Source organism: Phacochoerus africanus, chromosome 1 (assembly GCF_016906955.1).
Source record: "Phacochoerus africanus isolate WHEZ1 chromosome 1, ROS_Pafr_v1, whole genome shotgun sequence".
In the NCBI taxonomy this organism is placed as follows: Eukaryota; Metazoa; Chordata; class Mammalia; order Artiodactyla; family Suidae; genus Phacochoerus; species Phacochoerus africanus.
Genome location: NC_062544.1, coordinates 180,090,759 through 180,114,615, shown reverse-complemented (window position 1 = coordinate 180,114,615; position 23,857 = coordinate 180,090,759). Strand labels below are relative to the sequence as shown.

The 23,857-nt window shown below is 42.4% G+C and overlaps 2 protein-coding genes across 2 annotated transcripts in view; one reads left to right on the top strand and one right to left on the bottom strand.

Annotated features, from left to right (window-relative positions):
* LOC125130196 (NACHT, LRR and PYD domains-containing protein 1a-like) overlaps nt 1–10,523 on the top strand; it is a 40,845-nt gene extending 30,322 nt beyond the window's left edge. The window contains exons 14-17 of the mRNA XM_047785678.1: nt 898–951; nt 1,205–1,285; nt 3,989–4,261; nt 8,893–10,523. Coding sequence (XP_047641634.1) covers nt 898–951; nt 1,205–1,285; nt 3,989–4,261; nt 8,893–8,978 — 494 coding nt within the window. The 3' untranslated portion in view covers nt 8,979–10,523. The remainder of the gene's footprint in view (nt 1–897; nt 952–1,204; nt 1,286–3,988; nt 4,262–8,892) is intronic.
* Nucleotides 10,524–14,808: 4,285 nt separating this feature from the next.
* On the bottom strand, nt 14,809–22,698 carry IL12A (interleukin 12A). The gene is given in 8 exon segments (XM_047785677.1): nt 14,809–15,519; nt 17,026–17,169; nt 17,276–17,317; nt 17,393–17,434; nt 17,778–17,891; nt 21,519–21,673; nt 22,286–22,312; nt 22,315–22,698. Coding segments are annotated over 8 exon segments (768 nt in total). The 5' UTR covers nt 22,403–22,698; the 3' UTR covers nt 14,809–15,363.
* Nucleotides 22,699–23,857: the final 1,159 nt, after the last annotated feature.

Here is a 23,857-nt window from a genome sequence, read left to right as displayed (position 1 = left end):
CTACAATTACTTAACCTGGGAGGGGTCCTAGATGGGACTCTGTACTGAAGACTGTACTGTTTTTTTCTCGGTGTTCATTCATTTGTTCAAATAAATGAACTTAATAGATGTTACTTTTTAATCACAACAAATGCCACAGTACTAAAGGTATTTAACATGTAGTGACCTGAATAACAGGTGTTCTTCTAGACCAAATCTCTTGGTAGTTTTAAAGATCACTTTTTAAAGACCACTCACTCTGTGTTTAAACTCATTTGATGATATTCTGCATTGTAAGATAATGCTGGTTTACATTATTTTGGGGGCTTAAACCTAATGATTAACCCAAGTTGCCCATAACCCATTAAGGCATCTTCACTAAAGGGACCAACAGAAGGCCTGCCTAAGGCATAGGCACCTGTTAGAGCAGGGACTGAATGTCACAAGGCGAATCACAATGAAGTGTCCAGAAAGAACCCCCCAGTGCAGAATGAAAATACGTATATGAGATTGTTTTGTGTGGAGTATATGTAAGTTCACTTAAAATTGAAAGATGTTTATTTTTATGGCTTCCTTCTCCATATGGCATGTGATGCCAGTGTTCTATTACATAGTTATAGATTTAAAGAAATACAGAGCAAATGATATTTCACCTGGCACATGGGTTTGGCATATATGTCAGTGGTATGCAGATGACTGATGTTTGGGAAACACTTGTCCCACAAGATGTGTTGGAAGGAGTACTTTTTTATTTATCCTGAGAGGTCAAGCTGAGTGTATTGCATACATACTAAGTTAAAACTCAAGACTCGTATCGAACTTCAGAAGATTGCCAGGAACCCAGTGCTTTCACAGATCTATTGCCTTAATTCCAATTTTAGATCACCTTTCCAATTGCTGCTTATTGTACTTTAACAGGCGACTGGGTTCAGCATGATCAGAATCAAAACGTTTCAAAAAGCAACACAAGTGGTAAGTGCTTGGAACCAGACATTAAACTCTTCCATCCCTTCCATCCACTAGAATTTTAATTTTGCTGTGCAAATACAGTAGCGTCAAGGATCTAAGTCTTTCATAACTCTTTAATTAGCTGAAGGACCTTTGAATCCATTTTTTCAATTTGTTTCTATCTGAATGATGATTTAAAAAAAAATCCAGTTTGAAGTTGGGTAGATAGTAAGAGCATAAAGGAAAGCCAATTTGTTGTTGTTGTTGTTTTTTAAAGGTAACAGGCGACGAAAAATGAGTAGCAGCTTACCTGATGAGGTGGTCTATGATAAAAGAATGAAGCAGTTTGACACTTCAGGTTTGTAAAAATGTTGTCCATGGCTCTCAGTCATTTTCCCTGTCTCCCCTATTGACATTCAACCAACACGGGTGCTTTTGGGGTCAGTCTTCCTGGAGCCACATCCCAGGTATTCCTTCCCTCCCAGATAACGTCCCTGTGTCCCTGCTTCTCAGGCCTGAATCACGGTCCTCCTTGGTCTGCCCCAGCAGACGTTTCCAGCTTGACTGCCCACTCTTCCCCTTTGCTTGGTGGAAGTAGAATGAAGGGCCAGGGGAAGCTCCTGCAGCCCGTGGTGGGAAGGGCCAGGGCCTGTCCATCTGCCCATTTCCCGTAGCACTGAGGCTTTCGGCCTCTGATGCAGAAGACCATGAATGTCCATTGAAAGAGTGAATTGTGAATGTCTGTGTGTGCATTCACTGGCCTCATGGCTATTAGCTATGTCATGGGAGGGAGCTGCCAGCTTGGTTTTTGAAGACAAGGGCCAACCTAATTTCTTCCAGTTAAATGACGGAGACCAAGTCTTGATAGTTGTGAAAAGACCATTGAGGTTCAAACATTTAACAACAGTCCTCCAAGGAGCCAGAAGATGGAGTATGTACCTCAAAATTCAAGTCGAGCCAGAATTCACACGTTTAAGTTAAAAAACCCAGACTCAAATTACATGAGACAGGGTCTCAAGGCTTTGGGGGTCTTATATAGATTCACGTTTTTATCAAAATACTTTTTTTTTTTTTTTTGTCTTCCTAGGGCTACACCCATGGCATATGGAAGTTCCCAGGTTAGGGGTTGAATCATGCACAGCAGCATCAGATCCAAGCCTCATGGCAACACTGGATCCTTAACCCACTGAGCAAGGCTGGGGATCAGACCTGCATCCTCATGGATACTAGTTGGGTTTGTTAACTGCTTAGCCATGATGGGAACTCCCAAAATATCTTTAATTTACAGTTATAAGGTGGTATGAAGCTCTAAATGCAGGTAAAACTCTTGCTCTATAGACCAAAATAAGATATTCTTTATTTGCTAGAGCAGGAGGTGGTGAGGGTGATATATGTCTGATTTTACTCTGTGTCACTAGAGACATGTTTATTATATCTATTAAGTGAACATCAAAATAAGCGAAGCTCAAGAATTATTTTTAAAACAGCCAAGGAGTTCCCATGGTGGCTCATTCAGTTATGAACCTGTCTAGAACTAGTATCCATGAGAACGAGGGCTTGATCCCTGGCCTCCTTCAGTGGGTTAAGTGAGCTGTAGTGTAGGTTACAGGTGCGTCTCAGATCCTACATAACTATGGCTGTGGTGTAGGCCAGTGGCTACAGCTCTGATTTGACCCCTAGCCTGGGACCCTCCATATGCTGTGGGTGTAGACCTAAAATACAAAACAAACAAACAAAACCCGTAAATATCAGCTCAAGAACGAGTAGCTAGAAATAGAATTAAAATTATCAAATAGTACCTACAAAGATTAAAAGCTTCCTACCTTTTTAGAGTTGACAGTGTGGTGTCAAATAAATTAATACTTTTGTTTAGGTATTTACCCAACAATTGTTGAGATATTGTGTCACTATCCGTGTAGTTTCAGACTCCATGTATCACCATGTTGCTTTTAAAAATATGATCATCTCTCAACCTTAACAGAATCACTTTGAGATCTTATTAAGCTCTAGATTCAGAGTCTGGTTCAGTAGGTTTGAGGATGATCCTGAGAACTTGTGTTTTTGATGGGTTACCTGTGCAGTTTTCATTGTAGCCGTTTGAGAGGAAGGAGCCCCCCCACCTCAGGAGACCACCATAGGGCAGGGGCCACCCTTCAGAACCCATTCTTCAGTCTAGAAAGTCAGAGAGGAAACTGAAGTGAGTTAGGGTCTAAAACAAATGTTTGGCTCACATCAATGGATTGTTGGCTGTAGCTGAGCAAAAGGGTTACTGCCCAGGAGGAGGGGCAGCAAGGATTCTTCCTTCCTCTCCCTCCCGTCTAATGTCACTTTTGGTGTTTGTAAGGCCTCGAAGATCCTTAACCTAGATTTTGCAGCCAGTGGGCTTTGCTGCACCGTAGTTCAACCGGCTAAAAAGTGTGAACGAAGAAAATCTAGCCTACTGCTAGGGCAGATGTTTTTAATGGAGCCAGTGGTTTGCATTGGCAAACACATGCTGTTCCAAGATTATGACACTGTGACTTAGCAACAGGTATTACAGATACCATCCCCTGATTTTTGTGTGGAATGTGCTTTTTCCTCTAATGCCAGGAGATGGCGTAATGGAGCCTGCAATTCATATCTCTTGCTGTCCTCTTTAGTGAACACTAAAGGTAGCATTTTGTGTGTGGCATTAAGACTTAGATAAAGATGCAGAGGTGAGCAAGGCAAAAGCTGTATATTTTTCTTTTTGAGCCACATAAATGATTTTTGATGCCTGATTTTTTTTCTTACTCCAACCTAATTTGTGCTGCTTTGTAAAATAATTTTACTCCTTGAATTATTGAATTATCATTGTGAGCAATTTAATACCCTAATTTTATGTTATGTGAAATTGTTCCCTTCAGTCCTTAAGATAGTTTGGAAAGCAGGGATTTTTTTGGCACTTAAATATATTTTAAAAGCTTTTATTAAAGTTTTGAATCACAGGTTTTTTAATATAAAGAGAATGCATTTTCATTATAATTTGCTATAAATGATTGAAATGTTGAGAAGAACTACTGAATTCTTCACCTGCTTTTAGATGGAGCGAAGACTAAAACCTTGTTAACAGACACTCAGTTGTTTGACCTTGCTGAGAAGTTGGGGAAGGAGTGGATGAAAATTGCCATTGCCAACCTGAAGTTGAAGATGAGTGATATTGATGCTATCCTGGAGAAGAAAGAAGATGTTACCATGAATAAGTTTAGGATGCTGAAGAAGTGGCAAGAAAAGGAGAAGAGTAATGCGACAGCTCAGAATTTATGTAACTGCTTGAAAAACGTCGATTCGGTTGAAGTCCAAGATGTGCTGAAAGGTAAGCGGGAAATTATCTTAATTAGTCATTTACTTGGAATCAAGCTGTGCCTTTGCAAATAGCAAATTTCTGCTATAGAATGTGTTGCTTATTTATAAACTCGGGTTCAGAGAATTGTGCAAATGCAGAAGGAAGAATGTGGGCTGCTGTAATCTAAGTAAAGGTGATTTGTGTGTGGAGTCAGTAGACATATTCAATTCCCATCTCAAGGGCTGGCCGTCACAATTTGTCACTAAGCCAATTCTGTTGTTGTTTTTTTTTTAATTTTAAATTATTTATTTTTTAAAATTAAAGTATAGTTGATTTACGGTGTCATGCCAGTTTTTGCTAGACAGCAAAGTGACTCATACATGCACACATTCTTTTTTATATTCTTTTCTGTCATGGTCTGTCCCAGGAGATTGAATATAGTTCCCTGTGCTATGCAGTAGGACTTTGTTGTTTTTCTATTCTACATGTAATAGTTTGCATATACTCACCCCAAACCCCCAGTGCATCCTACTTCCTCCTTCCACCCCCTTGGCAACCACAAGTCTGTTGTCCATGTCTGTGAGTTTGTCTGTTTTGTAGATAGGTTCATTTGTGCCATATTTTAGATTCTACATATAAGTGATATTATATGGTATCCCTCTTTCTTTTTTTTCTTTTTTTTTCCTTTCTTTTTCTTTTTTTTTTTTTTTTTTGTCTTTTTAGGGCCACACGTGTGGCATATGGAAGTTCTCTGTCTAGGGGTTGAATCAGAGCTATAACTGCCAGTCTACGCCACAGCCACAGCAACGTCTACATTGAGCTGTGTTTGGGACCTACACCACAGCTCATGGCAATGCCAGATCCTTAACCCACTGAGCAAGGCCTGGGATCAAACTCGAGTCCTCATGGTTGCTAGTCAGGTCCATTACCGCTGAGCCACAACGGGAACTCCCCCCTTTTTTGTCTTTGTCTTTCTCTTTCTGACTTACTTCACTTAGTATGAGAATCTCTAGATCCATCTATGTTCCATCGTGTGGTGTGTATATTTATATATATATACACATACCATATCTTAATCCATTCCTTTGTTGATGGACATTTAGGTTGTTTTCATGTCTTATTTATTGTGAATAGTGCTGCTAAGAACCTAGGGGTGCATGCGTCTTTTTGAATGGAAATTTTGTCTGGATATATGCCCAGGAGTGGGATTGTGGGATCATATGGTAGCTCTATATTTAGTTTTCTGAGGAGCCTCCATACTGTTTTCCATAGTAGTTGTACAAATTTACATTGCCACCAACAGTGAAGGAGGTTTTCCACACCCTCTCCAGCATTTATTATTTGTAGACTTACTGGCGATGGCCATTCTGACCGGTGTGAGGTGGTACCTCATTGTAGTTTTGATTTGCATTCCTCTAATAATTAGTGGTGTTGAGGAGCTCCTGCTGTGGCGCAGTGGGATTGACAGAATCTTGGGAGCACTGGGATGTGGGTTTGATCCCTGGCCCCACACAGTGGATTATGTGCAGCTGTAGCTTAGGTGGCTACTGTGGCTTGGATCTGATCCCTGGCCTGGGAGGTCCATGTGCCATGGGGTGGCCAAAAATGAAAAAAAAAAAAAAATTAGTGATGTTGAGCATCTTTTTATGTGCCTACTGGCTATCCATATGTCTTCTTTGGAGAAATGTCTGTTTAGGTCTTCTGCCCACTTTTCAACTTGGTTGTTTTTGTTGTTGTTGTGTTGTTTGTATAGTTTGGAGATGAAGCCCCTGTAAGTTTGTTGTTGTTGTTGTTGTTGTTGTTATTGTTGTTGTTGTTGCTATTTCTTGGGCCGATCCCGCGGCATATGGAGGTTCCCAGGCTAGGGGTCTAATCGGAGCTGTAGCCACCGGCCTACGCCAGAGCCACAGCAACGCGGGATCCGAGCTGCGTCTGCAACCTACACCACAGCTCACGGCAACGCTGGATTGTTAACCCACTGAGCAAGGGCAGGGACCGAACCCGCAACTCATGGTTCCTAGTTGGATTCGTTAACCACTGCACCACGACGGGAACTCCTTTTTTTTTTTTTTTTTTTTAATTGAAGTATAGTTGATGTACAATATTACATAAGTTACAGATGTACAATACAGCATACTGAATCACAATTTTTAGTTATATACTCCATTTATAGTTATAAAATATTGGCTATATTCCCTATGTTGTACACATATCTATGACTAAACAAATTATTTACCTAACTTTAGGCCTCTGTGTTCCTGTCTGTCTAATGGATGACAAGTCCCCAATATCCTGGGTCTGTTGTAAGAATGAAAAGAGCTATGCATGTAAAGCTTTAGGTAGATAGTGAGGCTCCAGAAGGGGTAGATCGTGTCCTTACTGGAGACCTAACATTGAGCCTTCTAGACCCTCTGTGGTGCTGAAGCAGTGCTCAGGGAGGCCACTGGGTGGCACTAGTGAACCTCCAGCAGCAAAGAAGGGAAGTAGCAGAGCCCAAGAGAAGCTAAAGGGAATTGCTTCTGGTCTCAATCCAGAAAACCACAGGGTTCCTTCCTTTGTTTTTAAGCACTTCTTTTTTTGTGGCTTGACTTAGCACATTGTTATACTTGAGGTCAAACCAATTCACAACTTTGATTATTATATATTGTTACCATGATTAACAAATGTAGTGTTACTTCTCAGAGGCCTAGGCAAATCAGAGAGAGGTTTTTATTTGGAATTCTATTTGGACTTTTTATTCCTTAAAGAATGCAAATAGACCGTTCTCCAAGGAAGATATACAGATGGCCAACAAGCACATGAAAAAATGCTCAACATCCCTGATTATTAGAGAAATGCAAATCAAAACTACAATGAGATACCACCTCACACCAGTAAGAATGGCCATCATTAATAAGTCCACAAATAACAAGTGCTGGGGGGGCTGTGGAGAAAAGGGAACCCTCTTGGACTGTTGGTGGGAATGTAAGCTGGTACAATCTCTATAGAGAACAGTATGGAGGTACCTTAGAAATCTATACATAGAACTTCCATATGACCCAGCAGTCCCACTCTTGGGCATATATCCGGACAAAACTTTCCTTGCAAAAGACACATGCACCCGCATGTTCATTGCAGCACTATTCACAATAGCTAAGACATGGAAACAACCCAAATGTCCATCAACAGACGATTGGATTAGGAAGATGTGGTATATATACACAATGGAATACTACTCAACCATAAAAAAGAATGACATGATGCCATTTGCAGCAACATGGATGGAACTAGAGACTCTCATCCTGAGTGAAGTAAGTCAGAAAGAGAAAGACAAATACCATATGATATCCCTTATATCTGGCATGTAATATATGGCACAAATGAACCTTTTCACAGAAAAGAAAATCATAGACTTGGAGAATAGACTTGTGGATGCCTGGGGGGAGAGGGAGGGAGTGGGAGGGATCTGGAGCTTGGGGTTAACAGATGCAAACGATTGCTCTTGGAATGGATTTACAATGAGATCCTGCTATATAGCATTGAGAACTATGTCTAGATATTTACATCACAACACAACAATGGGAGGAAATAGTATGTGTACATGTATGTATATAACTTGGTCCCCATGCTGTACAGTGAAAAAAAAAAAAGAATGCAAAATTCAGAGTTCCTACTGTGACTCGGTGGGTTAAGGATCCAGTGTTGTCTCTGTGGTGGCACAGGTTTGATCCCCTGCCTGGCACAGTGGGTTACAGATTCAGCGTTGCCACCGTAGCTGCTGCTCAGGTCACAGCTGTGGCTCAGATTTGATCCCTGGCCTGGGAACTTTTGGATGTTGCAGTGCGGCAAAAAAAAAAAAAAAAAAAAAAAACAGGAAAAAAAATGCAAAAGTGTATCAGTGCCTCAAAATGTGATAGGAAAAAATAAAAGCCTGTGGTGACTTCTCAGGATGCTGTCAGAGATGGTGGGCAAGCTTTCTGAACTCTTCTGCCAGAGTTTGTTTGCAGAAGCTGCAAGCAAATAGAATAGCCAGTTTCAATGTCAAAATTTTCATTTTTTTCTTGGATATGTTGAAATTATGTAAATCACTGAGGCCCACATGTGGAAATCTGCTTATTTGCATATAGGCACTTCTGCTAGTTGACAACAATGGCCCCTGTGCTGTGATAAGGAAATAACTGCAGCCACTTCCATCACAGGAAGGCTTGGAAATCTCTCTCACAAGTCCTGTTACTTTTTTGTTTTGTTTTCATCTGCTCCTGACCTCACTAGACAACTTGACTTGCTGATATGTAAAGCTTTAAAAGGATTTGTGACATTTTTTTTTAGCAGTGAAAGGGATCATAAAAGCTTTATTAGTCCAATCCTCTCATTAAATAGGAAAATAATTTTTCTGTGAATTGAAAACAAACGAACAAAAAGCCAAAAACTTACCAGTGTTTTATACCCTCCTGTAGCCAAAATAGCTGGTTAATTGGCTGAATTTTGTATTTTTATCAGGACGTTTTGGTATCTTGTAACCACAGCCTTTTAAAATGGCACTGGTTTATCTTCGGCTCAGGAAAAAGAAAACCCAGCCACTTCCAGGAGTTGCATTTTGAAATGGACAAGTGACTTTCTGTGAAACGTGCGCCCTTTCCCCTCAACAATGAATCCCTGAATTTGTTTCTCTGATTTGTTAGGTTTCTTACAGGAAAGTTTGGAAGTTGAACTGGAAGAGGAAGCCTCAGGAACTGTCTTCTGTGAAGACCCTCTCTTTGGTAATTGAGTGTAGCCTCCAGGACGGGGGTGCCGCACAGCCTGTGGAATTGGCTCCTTTCACAGGCCCACCCGCAGCTCGCATTATTCAGGGGCAAGGGGACTGTGAAATATTCGGAAACCTTAAGGAAGAAAAAAGCCTCTGTACCATCAAGATTTTTTTTTTCCACCCCCTGCTCACATCATCCCACCCGGCTTCCCCACCCAAACAAATATTCTTCCAAAGGTGCTTAAAATGACTCAACTCAGTCAGGTGAGAAATGTGCTAATTTTCCTTTTGGAGTCTGTGAACTATGAAATTCATATCAAGGGTTTGAAACATTTTTAGCAATTACGTGGTCGCATACTTAAATTGCACCAATTTCGTTTAAGCTTTTTTCATCATAACATTAATAATGAAGGAGAGGTTCCTGTTCCTTTAGCTCCCTCGACGCAGACCGACCTGCCGCTGGGTGCAGTATGTCTTTTTATGTGGGTGTGATTTCCATAGCTCACATTACTAACCAGTCTGTCTAGTGGTCTGTTAAACCATTAAGCCAATCATGTCACCTGCTTCTAGGGTGATTAGGAAGCAATGTCAACCTCTCTCCAGCAGTGTTGGTGCAGATGCTCAGAGTGATCCTCTCACCTCACTGGAGATGTTCAGCTGGATCCATTGTCAGAGTCCATGTAGGTTTCATCTGCCTTCCAAGGTCACCAGGCCAAACACTGAATTTCTTTTTCTTTTTCTTTTTTTGGCTTCGCCTGAGGCCTGCAGAAGTTCCCGGGCCAAGGATTGAACCTGCACCACAGCTGTAACCAGAGCTGCAGCAGTAACAACGCTGGATCCTTAACCCCCTGAGCCACAAGGAAACACTAAACACTGCATTTCTTGATTTTGACCCCTGGATCATTAACTTTTGTGGGGATGGGGGTGGGGGAATGGGGTCAGAAATAGCCTTAGACAGACCAAGGGAAAACTCATCTCTTCTTGAAGAGGACTTGCCCCAGGGAATAATGGGCCACATTGGCTCTTGTTAATGGGTGATTTTTTTTTTTTTTTCCATCTGTATAAATACTGTCATTCTCCCAGAATCATGCATGTAATGATTAACATTTTGGGTATGCTTTGTTAACTTATTTGAAGAAACTATAAATTACCATTCTTCTCCTGTAGATATTAGCTGGAGAGTAAATTCAATCTCAATGAATTCATCAGAGAAATACACTTTACCTGTAGCTTTGCCTGTGAAGAACGAATTCACTTCATAGGGAAGAACGTATTTCTAATTGTCAGGGATCCTGTGGAATTCAAATCAGTGTCACTTTATGAGTTTTTTTTTTTTTAATTGTTCTGTATTTTAGGAAGCACATGAAGTTTTAGCATTCAGAAATGTAAAATACTCAAAGGGATTTGAATTTTTTTAAATGTTTATTATTTTTTGTAAGTTGTTTTCCAAAGAGAAGCATAATTTCAGAGATGCTTTGTAGATAAGCTGGTTTCCTAACAATTTTCAACCTTTTTCCTACCATTGATAAAGGGAAGAATAATAAATCTGCATCTGTACAGTTCTAATGTGCCTTCATTGTCTTATTATTTACTTACAAATAACTTTTTAAAGCATCACAGTGCTCGGTTGCTCCTGCCTTGGCTGTTTGGGCCTTAGTTGGTTTTGTTCCCAGCCCTGGTTCTTAGACTGAGGCTGAGTGAGTATAAACCAGGGTAAACTCACCCAGGAATTTGCACAGATTCTGGAGAACTTGCAGGAATGATTTAGAGTTTTCTCCCTCTAGAGATGGGAAGGTATGTTTTTATTTAAAACCAGGCAGGTTCATATTACTCCCTTACCTGTGTCTCTCCATAACAGGATTTTTCTGCACATTTGGGACACGTTGTTATTTTTTTAGATGGCTTTAGGGGACAGGCTTTCTCCCCTGCTTTGTCATGTGGAAGTGTGTTTTCACTCCATTTTCTAAAGAGGCCCCCGTATTTGCTGATATCTAAGTGTGTTCTCTTGAGAACGGTGATTTTCAGCAGTTGGCCCCACCTGTCACTGTTGCTGAAAGTGCATGAAGATTTGCCTTTTTCTCTCTACCATTTTTGAGTGCTAGGGCTTGAGAACACAAATCCATGAGTAACATGGTATTTCCTATATTGAGGCTCTCATAGTGTAGTGAGGAAGAGAGAAGACACATAACTTCCTGTTTGCATGGTTATGATGACTCACGGTGACCTTATTAATACAGGAGGCAAACGGGTACCGTGGTTGCATGCACAGGCCAGACCCGGGCCATCTGGGTTCAAATCAAAGCATCTTCCACTTACCATGTAAACTTATATGCTCTCTTATTTCAGTTTCCTCATCGATAAAAAGGGGAAGATAAAAGTCCCTCCTCATACGTTTTTTTTGGGAGGATTCTGTGCATCTGTGGTAAATATTTGTAGAAATTTGCCTGTTACCTGGTAAGCACAGTGTAAACATTAGCTCCTGTTCCTTCTAAAAAAGTTTACATGAGAGTTCCCGCTGTGGTATAGTGGGTTAAGAATCCGACTGCAGTGGCGTGGAAGCATGGGTTCGATCCCTGGCCCAGTGCAGTGGGTTAAGCGTGTTGCAGCTGTGGCAGAGATTATTATAGCTGTAACAGCTATGGCTCAGTTTCTACCCCCAGCCCAGGACTTCTCTATGCCGTGGGTGTAGCCATTAAAAAAAAAAAAAAGTTACATAAGTGTATCATCTCTGATGTTATATTGATGTAATTTACACTCAATTTTAATATCCTTCTCAAAGATACATACATATAACTAAAGCTTTTGACTTGTTCTAACCAAATACACTTCAACTGAAAAGTTGATACAATTCAGTTTTTGAAAAATGTCATGGTTTTTTTTTTCCCCCTTATTTAAAGTAGTTTTCTCAGTCAGCTCACACAGCTACAACAAAATACCTCAAGCTGGATGGCTTAAGCAACACGTGGATTTCACAGTTCTGCAAGTTGGGAAGTCCAAGATCACAGTGCCAGCGGATTTGGTGTCTGGTGAGAGCTCTCCCTGCTTTGCAGCAGGCCACCTTGTCACTGTGTCCTCACATGGGGCTTGGGGAGAGACCTCTCCTGATCCATCTCCGTGCTTGTGGCCTGGCCTCCTGAAGGCCCCCATCTCCTAACACTGTCACTTTGGGGGTTGGAGCTTCAACATAGGGATTTTAGGGGAACACAAAAGTTCAGCCCACGGCAATATTGTAATGCACTTTGCCTTAAATTAGAAAGGCAAAATTATGCTAGCTAGAACCAATGTTTGGTCCTCAACCAAGGACAACAACTGTGTGGCCTTTGGGGTCTAGGCCCTTTGCATCTGTTGAGTTGTCCCATATTCACCTATGGCTATCTGGCTAGACTGCTCCCCAGAATTGACTTATTCCCCAAAAGTGGGGCAGCTGTTTTTAGCTGCTTCATCCATCTATCTATCTATCTATCTATCTATCTATCTATCTATCTATCTATCTATCTAATCTGCTACATAGGGCTGCACATGTGGCATATGGAAAGTCCCAGGCTAGGGGTCAAATTAGAGCTATAGCTGCCAGCCTATGCTACAGCCACAGCAGCATGGGATCTGAACCGAATCTGCAGCCTACACCACAGCTCACAGCAACACTGGATCCTTAACTCACTAAGCTGGGCCTGGGATCCAACCCACATCCTTATGGATACTAGTTGGTTCGTTACCACTGAGCCATGACAGGAACTCTGTTGATTCTCTGATTCAGTCATTCTTAGATCTAAAAAACACTCCTACTATTTATTTCTTTTTTAAAAGTAATTTGTTATCAAATATCTAATAGACTAGGGCTGGGGCAATTTCAGTCTTCCTAAGTTACTCTGCTCCCACCCTCTCTTCTGGAAAGGCAGAACCCTGCTCTTTGACCTGCTTGTTGCAGCACACAGCCTCCTCTGCTGAACACCCATGACAGCTGGTGCCCTGGAGAGACAAGGCATCTCTGGGGGTCTTTACACATCTAACCATTTTTAAAAAATTGATGTCAGGCACTGACTAGATGTCAGCACTGTGCTTTTTAGGGAGGCACTTAAAGTTCCTGGGCTAGGGGTCGAACTGGGAGCTGCAGCTGCCAGCCTACACTTCAGCTCCTGACAACATCAGGTCCTTAACCCACTAAGCAAGGCCAGGGATCGCGCCTGCATCCTCATGGATACTAGTTGGGTTCTTTACCACTGAGCCACAATGGGAACTCCCTGTACTGTGACATTTAATCCTAACAACATTATGAAATGGGGGCTACAATTTTCTGAATTTCACAGTTAAGAAAATAGTAGCAAAGAGGGTTTAACCAATTTGGCTGAGTCACCAAACCCAAAGGCTAATAGTTATTTTCAAAAATTGCTCACGTTTATTGTTGTATATATTATATGCCAGGTGCGATGCTAGAGCTTTTGCAAGAATTGCTCCATTTAATCCTTGTTCTGATCCCATAGGTAGCTTCTAGAATTATCTTCTCTTCTTAGAAGAGGAACCAGGTAGGGAGAGGGCAAAATGTGGTTATATCATACAAGTTGTAAACGGCAGACCCAGGCTTAAAAGAGGAAAATAGAAAACCAACCGGGTAATGAATAGAATTGGTTGTGATGATGTTTCTTGGGGCAATCATGGTTTTTAAGTATATGCCATGGCCATTTCTAGAACCAAAGTGATCCCTGTGTCCCTTTGTATAATACAAAGACCAGCCGAAGTGCAGTCGACCGGCTTGCCTCCTCTTGTGTCTGGATACAGGTGGCCAGCCGGCCAGACTGCAGGCAAGTCACTGTCCCATGACGGGGTGGCAGCAACTCAACAGCACCAGCCCTGTGCTCTTCCGGCTGCAGTCAAAGGTGCTGACTCCAAACCCGATGCTTAAAGGCAAGAAATTCCTGTCTGTTGGATAACTTGCCAGTAATCCAAGCTTGGGGCAGAACCCCTAGGAAGAGTTATGGACAGCATCTAGCTACTGATGATTTCTATCCAATTGTACATCACAGGGGGTGAGACTGAAAAACGAGGACATTTCCACACAGACAATGACCAGGGGTTGCCATACACACTCCCCTTACTGTTCCCAGGGATAAGAATTGAGATCTGGAGGAGGATACATGTGAAGGCGGGGGTGGGGTGTCAGGGAAGGACACACTAAATAAATAGTTGGTTTCTTATGGCCTTTTCCTATTAAGGAGGAATGTAATTATCAGAGAACTAAAATTACATGGTATTCTGTCAGGTGAGTCTTTTAAAACTTACATGGTTTAAAGAATTAAAAAGATGAAATTTAATATTTGGGTCATTAAGAGCACATCTCTTAAGTCAAAGCAAGGCAATTATCCATGTGGTGCAGGCAGAAGTTCTATATAATTTAAAGCAAATGGAGAGGTTTTTCTTGTTGTAATTTAGAAACAACTTCCCCTTGAGAGCTTAAAGGGTCACAAAAATTAGAATAATGAAACTAGAAGCCCTTTTAACGATGTTTTTCCCAGTTGGAGGATGTTATTATGTATCTGTCTAATGCCCAGTATGTTATGGGGCTGTGGTTAATAGGGAAAAACATTTTTATGTATTTTACTTTTAGATTCAGATGTTAAACAAAAATCACAGAATATATTCTCAAAAACTAAGTCATTCAACAGTTTCAGTATTAATGCAGATCTAGTCTCGTGGCTCTCTTTAAAATATGAGATTAAAGGACCTAGAAAATGAGTAAGAATATTGTGGCTTTTTTTCCAAGGTGGTTTTGTTCAAATTTCATCAGTTTTCAGTTTTCCCACGATATGTATTTTAACACTCAGAGTATTTCAGTCACATTAGAAAAATATGAGCATTACTTTAATTCAGTCATTTTATTTTTAGAATAACAAGGTATATTTCAAATCCACTTGAGAATAAATATTTTAATAAATATAACATAAATAAATATAAGTTAGTTCACATGCTTTCATGAGTACAAAATTATATAAATAAATACTTAAAAAATAAATTAGGCTCAAGTGTTTGTTTCTACAAACACTTTGGTACTGAAATAGCTTATAAATTCTTGCTCTTCTATTAAAGGGGAGAAAAAACCCAACATGTTCTGTGAGGACATTTTCCCTCCTTAGCAGTTTGCTCATGAAAACTTAAAAAAATAACTTATCCGTAGTATAACTTATCCACTGTGAAATACACTTGATCAGAGTATCAATTGTGTGGATGGGAGCCTCACATCTTTCAAATTTGGAGTGATGACTAACGTAAACAAGCATGGGAATTCCTATACCAGCTTAGATAGGACCAGTCAAGCCACCCCCGCCCCAGTTCCTAACCCATACCCTATCAACATTTCTTTGGTTCCAATTTTTATAAAAATGACTGTAAGGTTAGGAGAGACTTCGGCTTTTTAGGAAGAATTCAGATAGCTCATCATTCTGTCGATGGTCACCGCACGAATTCTGAAGGCATGAAGAAGTATGCAGAGCTTGATTTTAGTCTTATAAAAATCCAGTTCTTCCAGGGAGGGCTTCTGTGGCACAGTCTCACTGTTGAAATTCAGAGCCTAGGGGAATATATATTGGTTGAGCTTGATATTGGTTTGGCTGATATTCCAAAATTAAAACGTTCATCTGTAAAAACGAGTGAAGCCAATGCATGTCTCAGAGCCTACAACCCACTCATTCCATCTCCTACACCTGATGCAAAGCTACTTCCAGCCAGATGGCCAGGCAGAACCTGAGAGGAGACTTATTATCCAAGCACATGGATCTTCAGTGAGCTCTGAAAAGCCCCTGAAAGCTATTTAGAAAATCAGCAGTGGGAGTTGCATTTTAGATAGGAACATTTCTGGTAAGATGACATCTGCTGTGGGATCTAATTAATTTTTATATGTTACATTAAGAAGCAGTGCCCTTTTTAGAACAGGGAGGTGATGGATTGCTATTGATCGGAAACTCTCCCTCAGTATCAGACCTATTGACTAAAACCACCCATTCGTGTGAGATAAATAAAGCTGGCAATGGGTCTCCCAGTTTGAACCCTTTAATTTGATAACACAATGTAAGACCTTTATATTTGCGCAATGAACAGTACTTCTGCTTGTACTGCCTCACAAGTCTGAAAGAAAATCATCCCATTTTACAGAGGAGGTAACTGGGGCGCAGAGGGGGGAAGTGCCCTGGACATAGTTGTCTGATCACTGGTAGAACTGATTCCACTCTTGGTCCTGAAAATGAAATACCATGTACAGCTCTCTAGATGGTAACATTTTTTGATATTTACACGATTTTCATTGCCTTTCAAACAAGTAATAATGGCATAAAAAAGAAAGAATGCAATACAAATAAATTTCTTTTATGACACCATATTTTTATCCCATGCCCTGATCATCATGGCACTCAGCCTACTCTTTTCTTAAGTGAGTATTTCTATGTTTTATAATAGTATCATGTGCTATGGTGGTTCAGAAAATTATGAAGCCAGTTCCTGTCTATGAGTAACACTGTGGATGTCCCCAGGTGACAGGTCGTTCTTTCATTGCATTCATATTTTGGTTCAGAATGGGTCATACCCAGGCACCAGCCCTTTGTCTTCTCTAGCAGTATCTGCAGTTATGCATGCCAGCCCTTCACACACACATTCCAGAGGCTTTAGAGGTGAGTGAGAAGATGAATGCAGTGGAATCCCTTTGATGGGGGTTTAAATCCTGCCTCTGCCACTTACAAGCTCTGTGACTTCGGACAAGTGCTAACCCTCTAAATCTAAATGTGGGTTTCCTCCTTTGCACAGACCCCATGTGGTTGCTGTGGGGAAAGGCATAAGGAAATATATGCACACCTTTGCCGAGGGCCTGGAGCACACTTCTTGGTCAAATAGGGGAAGGCTGTTTTCTGTGATGTGACCTGCTCATGTTGCTCCCTCTCTACAGGGTGCTCTCAAGGTTGTCTCCTCCAAATGAAGCTGGCTTCAGAAGGGGGCATTTCATGCCTCCCCCAGTTCAGAAAGGGCTGATTGTATGCCCCTTCCTCGGGGACCCTGGCTGGCTGTCTCGGCATCAAGAAGGCCTTACCTGCATCAGCTCAGTAATAGCTGTCAGCATGTTCTGATCCAGAAAGATCTGCCTCTTAGGATCCATCAAAAGCTTTGCATTCATGGCCTGGAACTCCACATGGTACATCTTCAAGTCCTCGTAGATACTGCTAAGGCACAGGGTCTGGATAATATGAGAAAATGGGGAAGGGACCAATGAGATGAGCTAAACACCCCCCCCCCCCCACTTACCCTGCCACTGCATTTGAGAAAAGAGTTTTGTGTCTTACTGTCATAAAAGAGGTCTTTCCAGAAGTCAGGCAATTTCCATTCTAGAAGAAAAAATAATCAGACATCAATGACATAAATTCATAATATGAGCTGAAACTTTTTGTTTTCTGACTTACAGTTATTAAAGAGGTCTCTCTAGCAGCCAGGCAACTCTCATTCTAGAGAAAAAAAAAATCACACATCAAAGATATTAATTCTTAGTATAAAATTTTCTGATTTTTCTCCTCCAACATATCTATTTTCTTATTGTGGTAAAAAAGCACACATAAAATTTACCATCTCAACTAATTTTAAGTTTATAGTTCAGTAGTGTTAAGTATATTCACACTGTTGTGAAAAATCACATTTTTATAATTTTTTTTTTCCAAATCACACATCTGCATTGGGACCTGTTAACATCCCATGATGATGGACCCCAGAAGCATGTACATTTTTGGAAGAAGAGGCCTGATGTACAGCTCTTATCTGTATTACAAGCTTTGGGAGGAAAATCCTCTGTACCGTGGCTAGTTCAAGTGGTAAGCAGGCCTCCACTGTGCTGGTTTTATCTTTGGTGATATCTTCATGATCGATCTCTTCTGAAGTGCAGGAGTAAAATTCTAGGGTTTGTTTGGCCTGTAAAACATAAAGAGAAACCAAGTTTACCATATAAAAAGGCACCTGGTTCCCCATAAGGCTGGCACCAAAGTGAGAGCAGGCTGCCCTTGACCTCCATCTCTGGCCTGTAGGAAATCCAAGGTCTTCACAAGACAAAGGGAAGCAGGACATTTATACTCTCTCTCCCGCCCTCCTCTCCTTTTGCTTAGGACATGTTTCCTGGATGATATGTTTTCCATTATGTAAACACTATAAATCATTTTAACAGGCTGTGCTAACCAGCATCTACTCCATGCTGTGACACTTGCTTCCGGTGAAAGCTGTTTTTTCCTTTTGCCAAAGTGCCTGTGTTTTATGAATATTTTTTTCAAGTATAACTTCTAAAGGGGGACGGTTAAGGTCACCACTTGATGGATATAACAAACGAGCAAACCTAAAGTGGAGATTTAATGTGTGCTACACACACACTGATGTCAACTTACAAGCATGTTAGAAGGCACTGTTGAATATAATTATGAAATTTATCTTAAGAAATCAATGACTTTTTTTCTTTTTAGGGCCACACACCAGGCATACGGAAGTTTCCAGGCCAGGGGTCGAATCAAGCTGCAGCTATCGGTCTACGCCACAGCCACAGCAATGCGGAATCTGAGCCTTGTCTGTGACCTATGTTGCAGCTTGCGGCAAGTGCCATCCTTAACCCACTGAGCAAGGCCAGGGATCAAACCTGCATCCTCATGGGTACTAGTTCTTAACCCACTGAGCCACAATGGGAACTCCTTGTTTGAAGGTCAAGATCATTTTTATCCATTCAACAAGCCTGATGTGTACCAGACACTATGCTAGGTTCTAAGGACCATGACAAAGAAGGTGACTATGTTGTGCCCCCAGGGTTCCAAGTTCAGCTGTGGAGACAGGCAAGTGCCCCAATGACCAGGAGACAAGTCAGCAGGTAAGAAGGGCTGAGAAGGGTCAGAAGGCTCTGAGAAGGGACAGGGAAACAAAGACTTCCCTAGTGATGGAACATCTGCATTAAGAGGATTAGAATGTTGACAGGCAGAGGAGAGGGAATTTCAGTAAGACGGAAAAGCAGGAGCCATGAATCATGAAACAAGGCTTGAGAGCATGGAACATGTTCAGAAACAAGTAGTAAAACCCCTGTCTGTAGTAGACAGAATAATGCTTCCCTCCCTCCCTCAAAGATATCCATCTCTCAACCCCTGGAACTGAGAATATGTTATGTTACAGGGCAAAAGGGGAATTAAGGCTGTAGATGAAATTAAGCTTGCTAATCAGCTGATTTTAAAATAGATAGGTTAGGAGTTCTTATTGTGGCCAAGTGGTTAAAGAACCTGACTAGCATCCATGAGGATGCGGGTTCGATCCCTGGCCTTGCTCAGTTAAGGATCCAGCATTGCCGTGACCTGTGGTATAGGTCGCAGAAGTGGCTTGGGTCCTGTGTTATGGTGGCTGTGGTGTAGGCCGGTGGCTACAGCTCCAATTGTATCCCTAGCCTGGGAACCTCCATATGCCAAGGGGATGGCCCGAAAAAGACAAAAAAAAAAAAAAAGGTTATCTTGGAGTATCTAGGTGGGTCCAATGTAATCATCGGGTCCCTATAAGTGGAAGAAGGAGGCAGGGGAGTCAAGGTCAGAGTAATGCAGCATGAGGGCCATCCTCTGTTGGCTCTGAGGATGAAGGTGGTCACCAAGAAATGTGGCTGCCTCTAGAAGCTGGAAACGGGGAGAAAAAGATTCTTCCTGAGTCTCCAGAAAGGGATACAGCTCTGCTGACACTTTAATTTTAGCCCAGTGAGACCCATTTTGGATTTCTGACCTTCAGGCTATGAGATAATAAATTTGTGTTGTTTACAGCCAATATGTTTGTGGTAATATGTTACAGCAGCCATAGGAAATGAATACACTGTTCCTGAAAGCATTCAAATAGACCGAGGCAGCCATTCTCCTGAGCAGGTTGTAAAAAGCTTGATCTACAACTATATTTCAATAAGGAAAAATCTCCAAATAACACAATAGTTTTATTTCTGTGATAATTACTTTCCTTTATTCCAAAATGAAACTGTGATTATTGCTCTATTACTATTATTGCGTAGTTAAAAAAAGATGACTTTTAAGTATCTATAAAATAGTGCCTGGCACATAGTAGACAGTCAATAAACACTTATTAAATGAAAAAAATAAATAAATAGAGCAAAAAAAGTGTTAGATTTGGAAATGTGGGTCCATTGCTATAGTTCTTCACATCTTTTCAAGAGAAGCTAGAAATTTGGATTCTTATATGAAAGGTCTGTTTCTTCAAAGTGGCATCAAACTCAAAAATCAAAATATATACAACAAAAACCAAATTCTACAGATCTGTGGGCTGGATCTGGCCTGTAATCACATGTATTCACCTATATTTTCTCTGCAGTAGCTAACTGATATGTTCTGGCAAATTTGACACAGGAATCATATTAAAAAAAAATCGAACTGAGTTCTGCAATCTTTTGACCCTTGGTGCTGCATCTGGGTGTAGAAGAGTCAGCTTTTTCACTTACAGCATCTATTTAAATTGGAGCTCCTAAATTTTACCTAGAGAACATCTCTTCAGGAATCAAAGCACTTATTCCTGCAATTTTCACTTGGTGAGCTGCCTTTTTAATTAAGATTGATTGAACTGTAAGGAGCACGTGGCAGCACATTATGAAAGATTAGAAGGGGGAAGAAAAGAATTCTTTAAGAAGGGCTGTGGCATTGAGCTTACTTTTTACTTTTTTTTTTTTTTGGCTGTGCCCCTGACATGCAGAAGTTTCTGGGTAGGGATTGAACTCGCGTCACAGCAGCAACCTGAGCCACAGTGGTGACAATGCTGCATCCTTAACCCACCGAGCCACCAGGGAACTCTATTGAGCTTACTTTAAGATCTTCCTAGAGCAAAAAGTTAGAAATATTCAAGAAAGATTTACTGCAGAGCAGAAAGGCAAAATGACATCTTTTAAAACATCAGTCTTAGGCCGCTGCAGCAAAAGCTATAGATGGCGGAGTGCTTTCAAAAAGAGAGAAAAAAAAATTTTGCATTAAAATATAACACCTGAAAAAAATGACTGATGCAGTAAATAAAATTAGATAGTTCTCTCCCTAGAAAATGAAGCCTGGACATTCACTGTCACACAAGCTCCCTGAAATGTCTTGCTCCAACACGGGACCGAGACACCAGACTGGAAGCTGGTGAGGAGCGTGAGGAGCAAGGCTAATTCGTCTTTGTAGCCCCTGGAGCACAGACACCGCCCCTAATAATGGTTTCCTGGATTGATAAGTGTGTCAGAGAAACAGTGTGGGCCTGATATAATTCCATGTCTGTGGGCAGGCTACAGGGAACACTGTAAATATCCACTTTCCTCTGTGTAGACACAGCCAAAATGAATGCCATTATAATTTATTACCACTACTGCTTTCTCTGGAGACACAATTTCATTGAGACTCTTTAGCTAATAGTTGCACCATTTGTAAAGTTCCATCTTCCTGTCTTGACAGCTCCTGATTAACTTCCACAATTTCCCTGCAGTTCCTTCAAATGACCAGGGGTTCCAGTTGCCCCTTCACTAGAGAGGCTGCCAAGTGGGAACAAAGGCATTGAAAATCTTACCTTCTGAAGCGTGTTGCTGACAGCCTTCAGCAGGTTTTGGGAGTGGTTGAGGCATTTGAACATTCCTGGGCCTGCTGTGGTTGCAGGGAGGCTCCTGCCCAAACTGAGGTGGTCCAGGTGGTTGAGGAGGACCAGGGTGGCCACAAGGAGGAGGTCTGGAGGGGAATGGGGGCAGGATGAGCTGGCCTGCCTCTGCCTTTCATCCCTTCTGGCCATTCCACCCCTCCACTTCTGGGCACCAACCTCCCTCCACTCTTTTCCACTCTTTCTCAACAGCTGAGGGATGAATTGGGTTCTTTAAGGGGGGCATTCTATTCTAGGGTTGAAAGCCAACTCTCCATCATTGGCCACCTTGTGAGTTCAGTCAAGGGTTCACCCAGAAGAAGTCTCCATTTCAAGAGGAGGGAAACTGAGGCCAGGTGGTGAAACAACCTAGTATTTTGGAAACAGTGGAGTGACGAAGCCCCGCTTTGAAGCCATCTGAGAACTGTCCTCTTAGAGCTGTAGCCCAGGGACCTGGGCAGAAAACCATTCCGTGCGGCCTCAGTTTCTCATCCGTGAAGTAGGCATAATATTTAGCTCATGGCGCTGTTTCAAGATTCAAGAGACCACATCCTATGGAGCTCATGGTAAGCACTCAGTTTCTTTCCCCCTTTCTTTCTCCTCTGCACAAGTCTCTGAGTAGTCTGTCCCAAATTTCTGCCTCCTCTTTCCCGGCCGCCACCCCTCCCGCCCGAGCGCTGAGTCTTTCTTGGCCGGTTACTCACTGCGCAGCGGGCACATGCTGAGCGGCGCTGCGGTGACACCGAGTCGGCGGCTGGACGCAGATGGATGGACGTCGCAGGTGAGGGCGGTAGTTGGGAGGCCGACCCAGGGGAACACATTTTTATAATTGCCCGAGGCACGACAGGACTTTCCCAGGACTCCAGTCTGTTGCTTTCTTTCTCTGTGTCTCTCTCTACATCAGCTTCTCGGTGACACGTGGAGTCTGGCCAGCGGGGCTTGCGGCGCTTTCGGATTAACTCCGGGCGCCCGGCCGCAATCGTTCCGGGACGGCCCCGCCGCCTCCGGCCTAGCCCAAAACGAAAGTGAAATTCTGGCAGTGTCGCTGCGCAGGGTCCCCGGGCAAGCCCGACCCCTTGCCGGCCACCCTTGGACGCCCCCCGCCCCCGGCTACAGAGGCCCGGCTCTGCCGCCCTGCAGCGCCCCCTCCCGAAGGAGCGCAAAGTAGTGCCTCCCTCTCTCCATCTATATCTAGGGTGTGTCCTGATTGTGACCTCCTGCTTAGTCCTGGATGGAGATGGGCAAATCATTCATTTTATCACTCATTTATTCAGATGATCCACCGTGTGCCAGGCTGACATTGTGCCAGGTGCGGGCACCCAGCGGTGAACAGATCACCTTGGGGCATTCCCACACCAAACCTGACTCAATGTGTTTTGTTCATGAGTACCACCTTAAACACGTAAAGGGATGAAACCAGACTGGCTATGCAATAACTACTGTCTTGAGAATCCAGTTTCTTACAGTGTCCAGGGAAGAATCCTTACAATTCAGTAGTATGGATGTACAGGATGTACTGAGAGGAGAAGTCTGAGAGGGGGCAACCTCAGCAGGAACAATGGGGATGAGGCAGCAAAGGCTCCCAGAAGCAAGGCACCCACCACCTGAGAGTTGAAGGATGAGTAGGCATTGGACCACTTCCAGTGGGAAGGGGTACAGGTTCTAAGTTGAGAGAACAGGGATCAGAAGCACATCAGGGAAGGCAGAGGGAGATGGTGATCTAGAGGTCCTGCTACTGGGTGTGAGGTTGGAGTGGATGATGAGGCTGTGCCATGAGAGTAGAAGATCCCATGCTAATGGTTGTACATTATGCTGAGGGTGGTGGGAGCCTTCTAGGGTTTTAGGCAGGAAACGTGGTTGGACTTTCATGGGATGATCTTTCAGCGGTAGTATGGAGGATGTATCCCAAGGGTCAGGATTGGGAGGGCATGGCCAAGGTCTCCTTCAGAATGGAGAACCCAGGGTGGGCAAGAGGGATCCTCGGGGTAGGGAGGGACAAGACTTGGTAACTCCTCAGGTAAGAGGGACAGGAAGGTGCTGAAAATGGCTGAATGAAGGTTGTTCCACTTCCTGCACAGGGGTTACTGTAAAAGGAGACTGAGTTTGGAGGAGACACTGAGAAGTTCCATTTTTGGATGTGTCAGGTTTGAGGTTCCTGTGGGACTTTTCAGTTCACTCATTTCTACCACGAGTGTTAGTCACCCTGGGTTTGTGTACAAGGGAGGGGTGTGTTTAGTCAGCTACTCAGATCCTTGGATGGATCTGACTGCACTAAG